Below are 12,000 nucleotides of genomic sequence, written 5' to 3' on the forward strand. Positions count from 1 at the left end.
CACATGTCTGTTAGGGACACGCTTGTTCACTTGCGTACACATACATACTCCCTTGATTTCCCTTTCTCTATCTCTCACACGCGCACACACACACACACACACAGGGTCTCCCTATCCAACTATGCAGACGGCAAAACCCTGAGCTGAGATCTCTTTTGTTCGCCCCCAGAGACAATAACCTATCTGTTCTGTATCTGTCTCTCTCTCTCTGCTCCGTCTATGCACCTCTTTTTTGCTTTCTTGCTTTCTTGCTTTCTTTCTTGCTTTGCTAAATTTTATCTCCCCCCTCTCTCTCTCTCTCCCTTCTTCCCCTTCTCTCCTCCTCCCTCAATACACCCCTCCATCTATCTTTCGGTCCCTCCATCCACCCCTCCCTTGCAGGACGACCATCTGTGACCTGTACACCATGCCCCGGGTGGCTGAACCCGTCTGGCTGACCATGATGTCCGGAGCCCCGGAGAAGAACCAGCTGTGTGGCCACTTCATGCGGGAGCTCTCCCTGCTGATGGAGCAGGCCTCCAAGAACCAGTTGAGTGACACGGGGACTCAGAACGAGGTCTGACGTGGGACCACGGGGGGGCATTTTGTGGCTACGAAACACCATTTTATTTTTCGGCTATATGAAAATAGCCGCTGTACAAGCTGTAGATCTTCTATTTTCGATAACGTTTGACAAATGTTGACTCTTCTCTCTCATGGGGGTCACTGGCACAAATGTTTTTCAAATGGGGGTCCACGGCCAAATACATGATATTGAAATGTTTCAGAACCATTGCTCTAAACTACCCTTAATTCTGACCGTGTTTATGGTGCTGTATATGTCTCTATGTACCCAAGTTAAATGCATCAAACTTTAATTTAAATATAGAATAATATATCCTATGATATCGGAGAAGGACATGGGTTCACGTAGCCAGACGATCTCTGCCTACCAACATTTCTAACCCCTACATAGAATTCAGGTGTCACCAGGCTTTTCTGTAGGCCTGGCTACACGATGCTATACATTGCCTGGTCTTCGGCTAACATACATTGGCAGATGCATAGTATAATTCTTTACAGTTTGTCTGTGTAGAGAGAGAGAGAGGAAGAGAGGAAAGAGACCGCATGCACTGTCTTTGAGCACCACTAATAAAACGCCTTGTTCGCTCATCAACACAAACAGCAAGGGGAGAGACAGACACACACTTGTCCTCTCTCTCTCTCGCTCTCTCACTCACTCACTCACGGACACACAGACACACACACACACACACACACACACACACACACACACACACACACACACACACACACACACACACACACACACACAGTTCCATACAGACAGTCGCTGCATGGTCTCTCAAACCCCACAGTAGCTTCTCTTGCATTACAGAGCTAACTGCCAAATGTCTGGACAGTCATTGTTGACATTATAAAGCACTGTGGATTGTAGTGAAGTGAATTGGTAGAAAGGTCTTTCATTGAGCCCCACCAGGCTCCAGTATAGTGTAGCTGCAACTATCGATTAGTCTAATAATCAATAGGGGGGTCCCCAGCAAAATGAGGAACAGTTTAATGTTTAAAGATTGTTAGGAAAAAGTTGGCTATATGAAAATAGCTGCTGTACAACCTCACACCGCGTTGCATTGTGAGCTTGTAGATCAGGGGTTAGTATCAATTAATTGATAATATACAAATTAATTCATACTGATATTTTTCAAATTGATACAGTATCTATCTGCATATGTCTCTGTACATACGTCTGTAATCCACTTAAGTCGAGAACCGTTCGACCCAACGACTTAAAATACCACACAGGCGTTCCACACCACCACAGGGAGTGCTTGAGTCGGTCGGACCCATGGTTGTCCAGAACCGCCACAAAAGGCCTCTTCCCAGGCTCTGGACAGGGCCCAAAATTAGCCAATTGATCACACCTGATACCCCTAGATCTCCATATATGGAGCTGGCCTGTTCTGACATCACAGTGGTGTGTGTAAAAACAGGAGAAGTAGTCGTTCTACAAGCTCGTGCTGCGGTGCTTTGTGAGTTTGTAGTTCTGCCAACTACACTATTTAGTAGAACTGCTATTTTCTCTATTGTATTTTAAAAAGTCAAAGATCAAGCTAATTTTCAAAGTCTATTATTTTACTGTAGATGCGGCTCCTTTTGAGGTTGAGAAACGAAACCATGAGTGTGACCGTTTGAATTGACTTCTCTTGAAGGACGTCACATTCCAGTTCAAGCCTCAGTCACAATCCCATGACGGCTGGTGTTATGACTGGTGCGCTACTACCACTGATTGATGTAGGAAATCATCTGACTGAGTTCTAAAACCATGCCCTGTGAATCATGAGACAGGAAGGGAAGCAGACACTCGCGGTCACGGCTGAGAGGCGACTCATGCAAAACAAACACACACTCACACACACACACACACACACACACACACACACACACACACACACACACACACACACACACACACACACACACAAATGTTTTATGACTGTGCATAGAGCCTATTGTCAGCCAGTTGACCTCACAGCTAGCTCAGCCTCCCTTCTCTCAACCCCCCTGCCGCCCCTTCGTATCGTCCTGCAGGTTCCTACCGGCGTTACTGACGGCCATCCTGACCAATCACCTGGCCTGGGTGCCCACGGTCATGCCCAACGGGCAGCCCCCCATCAAGATCTTCCTGGAGAAGCACTCGTCGCAGAGCGTTGACCTGCTGGCCAAGACGCACCCCTACAACCCGCTCTGGGCACAGCTAGGTACAGTTACAGTACCACACACACACACACACACACTGGGAAGTTCGGTGTTCATTACTGGGCGAAATGTCAACTTTTTGTTGTCTGTTCCACCCAAGATAGATTTGATCAGCTAATCCTTTTAACTTAACCCATTTTGACCTGAGATCAGATTCTAAAAATGTCTGTTTGAAAATGACAGTTTTCTGATAAAGCTATGTTTCTATGTCAGTCGTTCTTTGATTTTTCAAAAATAGCAGACCTACAAGCTCGTAGCACGCCACTCTGTGGCGCGCTATGAGCTTGTAGATCTGCTATTTTTCAATAGCTAAAGCATAACATAATGCACAACACCAGAATAGGTTAATAAACATTCTCAGTGTTGAGCATATAGAGTATACCCAATAAAGTATATTTTAGAGGGGAAATCAAGCTGGGCTAAGTCAAGGGGATCCAGTATGGTGCATGTCTGTCCCATAGTGACAAGTTTATTGGCAGTGGAAACATTGCATTGGCAAAGACTGAAGCATGCTGTGCTAGAGGACACCTGCTAATTTGAAAATAGATGGAAATATGTATGAATTGTTGTTGATTTATAGATCATGGCGACTTGATGTGTGCCATACATATCTGACTGACAATGGCCAGCATTACTCACTGAAAGCTCAATGGAAGCCTCTACTGGACAATGAGCTGACGTTGCCACCTAGTGACCATGTCGGAAACTGTAGCACTAGAATAAACACATCAATCATCACTAGTGAATAATAGCTCTGAATCACTGCTGGTAATTTAACCGCTTATACTTAGTACTAAATACTTAGTGGACCGGGCTCGGCTGTGTACTTGGTCTGCTCTTTTTATATTTTTACTCTACAGGGGTTGATACTAACGGTTGCCCGACTGCCTGTGGCAAGTCAATAAAATGTTGGGCCAAGTGGAGTTTGCTTTCAAGTTGCCCGACGGGAAAGTTCCTTTTGAGTGGTGAAACGTTAGTTTGCTATAAACACATCACAAGATGTCTGAGGATCGTACAGCCCCAGAAAAGTTTAAAAAAAAATAACGGTAATTGAAAATGTACCTGGATAATATTTAAATGTTTTCCTCTTTCTACCTTGTGTGTGTGTGTGTGTTTGCGTGCGTGCGTGTCCAGGCGACCTGTACGGGGCCATCGGCTCCCCGGTGCGCCTGTCCAGGACGGTGGTGCTGGGCCGCAGACAGGAGCTGGTCCAGAGGCTGCTGTACGTGCTGACCTACTTCATCCGCTGCTCGGAACTCCTGGAGACGCACATGCTGGACAGCGGCGACAACGACGAGGCCATCGTCATGCCTGGCACGCTCATCACCACGTCGCTGCGGCGCGGCGAGGTGGAGGAGTCGGACTACGTCCTGGTGACCGTCCACAAGCCCACCGGCGACTACCTGTCCCAGGGGGTCCAGGGTGGGGCCGCCGGCGCAGCCCCGCAGGCGGGGGGAGGGGGGCCGGGGTCCGAGGGTCCGGAGGACGGCAGCTACCGCTCGGACAACAACAGCCTCCAGAGCAGCACCTACACAGAGTCCGGCGCCGGGGACACGCCCAAAGAAGAAGACGAGGAGGAGGAGGAGGAGGAGGAGGAGGAGGAGGAGGATAGCAGTCAGAGCCAGGGCTCCAGGAGCAGTGTCCTCCACACCGGCTGTGGTGACGGCCGTGGCACGCAGGCGACCGAGGACCAGCCTGTCTCGTGCGCCCAGGAACCAGCCGAGTCCCCCAGCGCTCTACGCGGGGCGTCTGGCAGCCCGCCGTGCGCAGAGACCCGCCTGGAGACGGTGCTGCGCGTGGGCTCCCCCTCCCCCAGGGAGCGGGCCTTTGCACTCTGTGTCACGGAGACCCAGAGTGACCCGTCGGAGCTCCAGTCCTCACTGTCTTCGTCCCTTGCCGGCCAGGAGGGTAAGGACTCCGAGGTCAAGACCCGGGGCCAAGAAGTCGTCGGCGATGCAGCGTCGTCGCGAACCCAGCCCATCGACATGCCGGCTCCCCGCTCCTTGGGGACGCCCCTGGAGAAGAAGCCGCCAGATAAGCCCTCACCCGGTGCGACAACGGCGGGGGGGAACCCCGTGAGCGGCCCGATGGCACTGCTCCCCGAGGAAGAGGAGCCGGCCACAAAAGTCACCTTCCTCATCGGAGACTCCATGTCTCCGGAATCAGACACTGAGAGCAGGCGGAGGAGGGTGGAGGAGGATTTCCGGAAGCACAAGAAACAGCAACAACTGCAGCTGGCGCAGCAACAAATGCAACACCAGGCGCAGCACTGTCAGCCGCAGCAGAGGGGAAGCGATTCCACGAGCAGTGGCGTCGCGACGCCGCCCATGGACCAAAGCAAGCAGCAGACCAAGGAGCCGACGGCCCTGCCGCGGATCTCCAGCAAGATGCCGCAGCAGCAGTGGAGCCCACTGTGCATGGACAACAGCGAGGAGTTCGACGACTACTACAGCCAGGAGAACCCCATGGAGACCAGGACGATAGACAATGTTGCCAGACAGCGTCCCGAAGCCAGCGGCACGGACAAGACCCACAAGGAGCTGCTGGACCCCTCGGGAGAGACTCTCCCGGTGGGGCCCAGCAGCTCCACTGGTACTCCTTTTTCCCGACAGGGACTACAGGGGGGATCGGATTCAGGCTTGGGATTGGAAAATAGAGAGATGGGGCTCGACCAGGGTGGGTCTACCACGACAGAAGTCTCGGCGGGTGGGGGCAGGACCAGCAATGTGGGCGATGCGGAGGCCGACCGTTGCCGTGCTTTTTCCGCGGAGCGCGAGAAGGGCTTTGTCGTGTCTGACACCGTTCCCCAGGAGGGTAACGACAACAAAGGGGACCAAAAGAAGACGGGGCCTGTCAACGACTGGGAGATCCCACGAAATGAGAGCTCCGACAGCGCACTGGGGGACAGCGAGAGCGAAGAGACGGAAGATTGGCAGGAGGAAGTGCGCGTGCCCTTCCCTGGGTAAGAAAGACACGCGTCAGTCAAGCACATGCATTATCACTAACACACACACACAGGGCCCTATCTTGCACCACCCCTTACAGCTTAGCCCTAACCTTATTTGCCTTTTTTTTGAGGGCGCCTCCTATATTCAGCTATAGTGTCGATTTTTGTCTTACACAAACACTAAATTCCCATTGACAATGAAAGGAGAATTTACGTCATGTGGACTAGCAAATCGACAATTTTTGACCTACACAAATATTAAATTCCCATTGACAATGAATGGAGAATTTACATCATATGTAGATTAGCAAATCAGCTATTTTTGTCCTACACCAAGATTCAATTCCCATTGACAATGAATGGATGATGTACGATGATAAGGGCGCCCCTCACCTCACACGGGTGTGATTTTTAAAATGGTTCAACTAGCCAAACTGTAACATCAACACATTGTGAGCTTGTAGATGAGCTATTTGAACTATTTTAAAAGGTTTTACAATAGTAAAAAATGGCAAAGTAAGTTTAAGGATAAGGGCTAAGGGGTGGCGCAGTATATAGCTCAGAGTATTCCTCAGTCATGTGTCCTCCAGCATGGCCGTGTTACTGTGAACTGTTGACCTGCCAGAATATGTGACCATTTTGTGGACTTTTGTGGACCATTTTGTGGACACTTCACGTGACTTACATGGAGGTCTTTAAATACGTGGCCTAAATACCGCCAGGTTGAACTCAAACTAATAAACAAACCACAATGATCTACGATCGGAAACCTGATGTGATGTCTATACACAGTACTTTTGCCACATATTGTCGTTCCAGTGCTCAAGCAGAGCAGACACTTCTGACGGCCAAACTCACCGACTGCATCGTTCTGTTTTTCCGTCAACAGGGCGAAGCTGGTGGAGCACTACTCCAAGCCAAGCATTGCCAACTTCGGCAGGTCACTGTTCGGAGGGTACTGCCCCACCTACGTGCCAGACTTTGTGTTGCAGGGGTTGCCCAGCGATGAGAAGCTACGTCAGGGACTGATGGCTGAATTATCCCATGCTGTACAGGTAACAGGAAAATACGGTGATTTTATTAATTAGCCAAGAGCGCCATCTGTTGTACAAACCAAAACAAGAATGACACATCATTAACTGCCAGGCGTAACAAGCACTGTCCTTTTGTTGGTTCCATCACTGTTTTGTTATGGCTTTCCTGTAGTTAAAGTTAGCTCAAAACATTAGCTGTTGTCACTCGCTCCACCGCTGCAGCGTTTCTGACTCATGACTAGGTCACTACTAGAAGCACTAGTAGCCTCGGGTTGTTGCTTGCTGTCCCATTGGCTAGAGGTAGCCTGAGACGAGGCAGCCAATCAGGACTAGTAGCCTCGGGTCGTTGCTTGCTGTCCCATTGGCTAGAGGTAGCCTGAGACGAGGCAGCCAATCAGGACTAGTAGCCTCGGGTTTTTGCTTGCTGTCCCATTGGCTAGAGGTAGCCTGAGACGAGGCAGCATATCAGGACTAGGTCATCACTATGACTAGGTCGTCAATAAATCCTGTCCCGTTGTAAGCCAGATTTACACCTGGCAAAAAACTCAAAATCCACGTTTTAACTCTGGTTCAGCATTTCACAATGAAGATATGGACGTTTTACAGGGGCATGGTGGCACAGTTGGTAGTGCTGTCGCCTCACAGCTAGAAGGTCCTGGGTTCGATTCCCGCTCGGGGCGCTGTGGGTGCTGGCGGCGTGTTTCCTCCTCCGCGTCATCAGTGCCCATACCCGAAGGCGGGGTTGGCGAAAGGGCCTTTCTGTGTGGAGTTTGCATGTTCTCCCCGTGTCCCCTAGGGTAGGTACCCTCACAAAAACATGCAGTAATCCTGGTCTCTAAACTGCCTCCCCCTGGCCAGCCGGGGCGCCTGATGGAGGGAAAGGAACTGGTTGGAATAACGTGTTCCTTCCACGCGCTACGTCCAACCAGGGAAACTCCCCCCTGTCAGGTGTAAAGGAGCAACTTGGACACTCAGGCAATGCAGGCATGAAGGAAGCATGAGTTAAGTCTGTTGCTCTCCCCAGGTTGGCGGAGGGTGTGTAGAGCCCAGGATCACATTAGATGATTGACACCGGGGTGAAAAATGGGCTACAAAATCGTGGGATAAAAAATATAAAAAAAAAAGAAAAGATATGGACGTTTTTGAAACACGCAACGAATGGCTCTCATTACCAACAATCCAGTGTGCAATCATAGTGAAGATGAATATTCTGTGACTATTATAAGGTGAGGTATAAAACGAATAATAGCCAGCAGTGAGGGCATTTTTGGTTAAATAAATGTGGCAGTCAAAATCTTAATTTTTACCGAAATCACAGAATCGATTAATGAACAATGACAGAAATGACTGCCTTTCTGCTTGTATTTTTTTTATTGCAGAGTATCCCTTTTAGTTAATTTGACAGAAACCATTGTCCTTGACTGCTGGCAGCGGTGATTACACATGCCGAACCCTCTCTCTGCTGGTTTCTCTGTCCACAGCATCCGGTACTGGATGAGCCCATAGCGGAGGCCGTCTGCATTATAGCAGACACAGAGAAATGGACGGTGCAGGTGGCCAGCAGTCAGAGACGAGCCACAGACATCACTAAGCTGGGGAAGGAGGTGCTGGTGTCCAACCTGGTCTCCAGTCTGCTGCACTCCACTCACCAGCTCTACAAACTCAACCTTTCACCCAACTTTGTAAGTGACGTACTTCTGGAGGACATACAATGATTTTTGTTCCTCTTTATCTGCAGCTGTAAGGCTGGCATATGAAGATCAAATCAATTATATCGGTAGAACTAATGCAATTGATTATAAAGAAATAATCTATTTTGGAGTTACAAAATTACGTATTATTATTATTAACCATGTGTCTCTCTTGTTTAGTGTATAATGCACCTTGAGGACAGACTTCAGGAGATCTACTTTAAAAGTAAGATGCTGGCTGAGTATCTGAAGGGACAGACCAGAGTCCATGTCAAAGAACTTGGCATGGTCCTAGGGTAGGTTACTCTCTCTGCTTTTGCATGCTTATCAGTGGCTGTCATTCCATAACCATACCTTGTGTACAGTCAAAATAAAATATATGTAGTCGGGAGGAAACCACCTAACTCCAAAACTCAGGAAATTAAGAAAACCTTATATTTTTAAAACAAAGCAATACTACCTCATCAAAGTTGGTGTTGTGACTTTATATATTGTCAATTACTTGCATGAGCGCGGAAGAGGTGGTGGAGTTATGTGCTTCACCCTTAAGTTCACCGGACAGTTTGAGCGTCCAAGAGGTTTTGTCTAAAGCGCGTTTTATTACTTGTCATTGGTTCAATATTTTCTAAACAACACACACAACACACAAGGCTGTTCAATAGCCCTAATTTATCCAAAGAATAATCAAAAACCTCAAAAATGGAGTTAGGTGATTTCCTCCCGATAACGACAATATATAAAAAACTACATGCAAATCAGCATAGACATAATTGGTCTTGTCCTAATCCAGGTTCTTTAATTATTCCAGGATCGAGTCTAGCGACCTCCCCTTGTTGGCAGCAGTGGCAAGCACTCACTCCCCCTACGTGGCTCAGATCCTGCTTTAGACTGCTTCAGCGCCACAAAGGCCCAAAGTGGGAATCATTCAGGCCCGTTGGTGCAACCAACCATGACCCTCAAATGGCCGTCCATGTTCCATGCTGGCCCCAAAGCAAGCGTCCTGCTCTGTATACTGATGCTGTTTGAGGCTACACAGAGAGCCTGTGAACATCACTGATCCTTTGGACCGAAGGGGACCACAGCCTGAGCCTCCCCTCACCACCACCAGAGAGACCGCTGTTTGGATGTAAGCTGATGCTGGTGCGGTACTGATATTGTACCACTAGGGGGAGGCAGAGTCGCAGAGACCACCATCTCAAAACTGAGGCTTTAGCCCATGTCATTACTTGACATTCACATGTTTTTGAATGTTTCTTTTAACAAGAAAACTTTTTGTTTTTTTTGTTTGTTTTTTTCCACATACAAGCCAAAGACTTAATTCTTATCCCTGTTGAGATATCTGAAACAAAATGGATCTGATTTCTACTGATTTTTATTTCCCCTGTACAATCTTATACCCAGCCATAGGAAGCAAAGGATGGGAATGGGATGGACTTTGACATTTACTTCATAGTAAACATCATTATCAATCTCACTTTATGCCAATTATTTTCATTTATCTTCATGTATTTGTTTACAAGTGAACTTATCCCCGATATATTTTGACGGGAGGTTTCTCTTTGTTAAATTACATTGCACGGCTCCATGAAGCCTAATTTCAGGCCACCTGAGGGCAATCAATGCACACACAGTGATTTTTTTGTTGTTGTCAACAGACTGGTTTTGAAATGGCCTCAAGGTGGCTTTGACATTCTTTTCATACTGTAGGTGCAGCACTACCTCGGATCTCACTGTGGGTAACAGATATTACACACATTATGGTTTCCCTAAGTAGTAAAAACCTGAGGTACACTTTTTAATGCTATTTTAATCACAGGAATGCCAGAGCAAACTGTGTGTGGACACTATGCTGTGCTGTTGGTGAACAAAAGGGAGGGCACTATTATTATTCCTGAAAATGACGGGGGGGGGGGGGGCTGCATATTTTTGCTTGAGAATATAACAAAGAAGGGCCCATTTCTACTGTGGAAGAACCTAAAAACAACCATTATCTACATATATTTTCAAACCAAAATGCTGAAATATTTTCACACTTTTATAGCTTTGCCACCTTCATGTGATGTTTACGGCCTTTACGCTCACTTAGGACACGCACATTGAGAAACAAGGTGGACATCGTAGAGTGCAAAATATATATCGGTATACACTATTTTCGGACATCTTACATGATTGATATGTTAATTTTAAACACCAGTACCAAGAAACGCAAAAACATGAGTACTACGTTAATTTTATTTTGTTTTTAAAACAACCATGACGTGTGCGTGCGTGCGTGCGACGTGTGTGTGTGTTTGTGTGTGTGTGTGTGGAGGAGAGTGTTGGAGGTTATGCCATATAACCAGGGTGCGATTTTCTGAGGGTGGGGGGGGGGGGGGGTACGCCTACCTTGTGTTTTTGACTTCCTAATCATACAATTGAATCTACAATGGGTTTGGTTGGATCTTTTACTTTTGCAACAGAGGGACATGGTGCAATTTTGTACATCCCTATTTTGGGCAAACTTTCCAAACTTTTATTATTTTTTATTATTTTTTCGTTTTACTTTTTTTTTAAGCTTGTAGATTGGCTCTTCATCATACGGTAAAGTATGTGGGGCATAAGTGGTTAAGTATGATATTAGCTTGGTTACACACAAGATCTGAGCTGCATGTTGCAGGTGGTGAACAGCATTGTTGTACTAGGCTGTTTCGCTTACGTTATGTTGCAAGATTAGAAAGTGGCTTTTTATCTCCCTGTCGTCGTCCTGCTAAACCGAATGCTGTCCATTGCTTCATTTGCCAATTTTCCACTGGGTATCCCCCCCCCCCCCCCCCCATTTCAAAACTAACATGAACTCGTTATTTGTTTTCTTTTTATCTTTATCTTTATTTTTTAACATAAAATTAAATCGCACCCTGAATATAGCAGTCTTAATGGACGTGTGGCATGAATGCATCCGAGGCTCCTGGAGATTTTATTTTGCTGGTAAAAATGATGTGTATGTACTTATTATTGTATGAATGGCGCCCTGCTTCTGCAGGGTTATGTGCTATTATTACAGCCTCCATTTTGTACAAGCCCATGATTACATTGGGATGGTATAAGTTTCTATTGACTTTCTTCCCCCCCCCTGTTTTTGTTATATGTATAACTTATTTAGTATGGCTATGGTGTGTGTAATGGTTCATGTAAAATTGTACATATTCAGTTTATTTCCATTTTATTTGTACAGAATGTCTTTAAGAATGGTTTCTTATTGAATTATCTTTTCCCAATTTTATGGGAATGTTGTGCAATAAAGATGCCGATGTTAGGAACTTAAGCCTTTTCTTTTTATTTTAGAAGCAATCTTTAACATAAAAACTAACATAAGTACACAACAGTGTTCAAAATGTTTTTGTAACGCATGATGAATTAACTTAAGATCAGAGCCTTGCATACAGGAGGGAAAAAAAGGTTCTGTACAGATGGTAACAGAAATAGGAGACAGAAAACAAATGGAGGGAAGTAACATTTATAACAAGGTGAACTCTTCATTAATCCTGACAGTGAAATAATACAAGCTTGAACAGCGATGAACACTCAGGCCAGC

General features: G+C 46.8%; 1 protein-coding gene across 3 annotated transcripts in view; it reads left to right on the forward strand.

Annotated features, from left to right (window-relative positions):
- Positions 1-11,725, forward strand: part of fnip1 (folliculin interacting protein 1) — a 62,007-nt gene extending 50,282 nt beyond the window's left edge. For all 3 annotated transcript variants that reach the window (XM_083787963.1, XM_083787964.1, XM_083787965.1), the window contains 7 exons: positions 382-528; positions 2,590-2,759; positions 3,892-5,719; positions 6,594-6,759; positions 8,220-8,420; positions 8,610-8,725; positions 9,238-11,725. In XM_083787963.1, the coding sequence (XP_083644089.1) occupies positions 382-528; positions 2,590-2,759; positions 3,892-5,719; positions 6,594-6,759; positions 8,220-8,420; positions 8,610-8,725; positions 9,238-9,316 (2,707 nt within the window). In that variant the 3' untranslated portion in view covers positions 9,317-11,725. The remainder of the gene's footprint in view (positions 1-381; positions 529-2,589; positions 2,760-3,891; positions 5,720-6,593; positions 6,760-8,219; positions 8,421-8,609; positions 8,726-9,237) is intronic.
- The last annotated feature ends 275 nt before the right edge of the window (positions 11,726-12,000 follow it).

This window comes from Protomyctophum parallelum, assembly GCF_964188405.1.
Source record: "Protomyctophum parallelum genome assembly, chromosome: 1".
Taxonomy (NCBI): domain Eukaryota; kingdom Metazoa; phylum Chordata; class Actinopteri; order Myctophiformes; family Myctophidae; genus Protomyctophum; species Protomyctophum parallelum.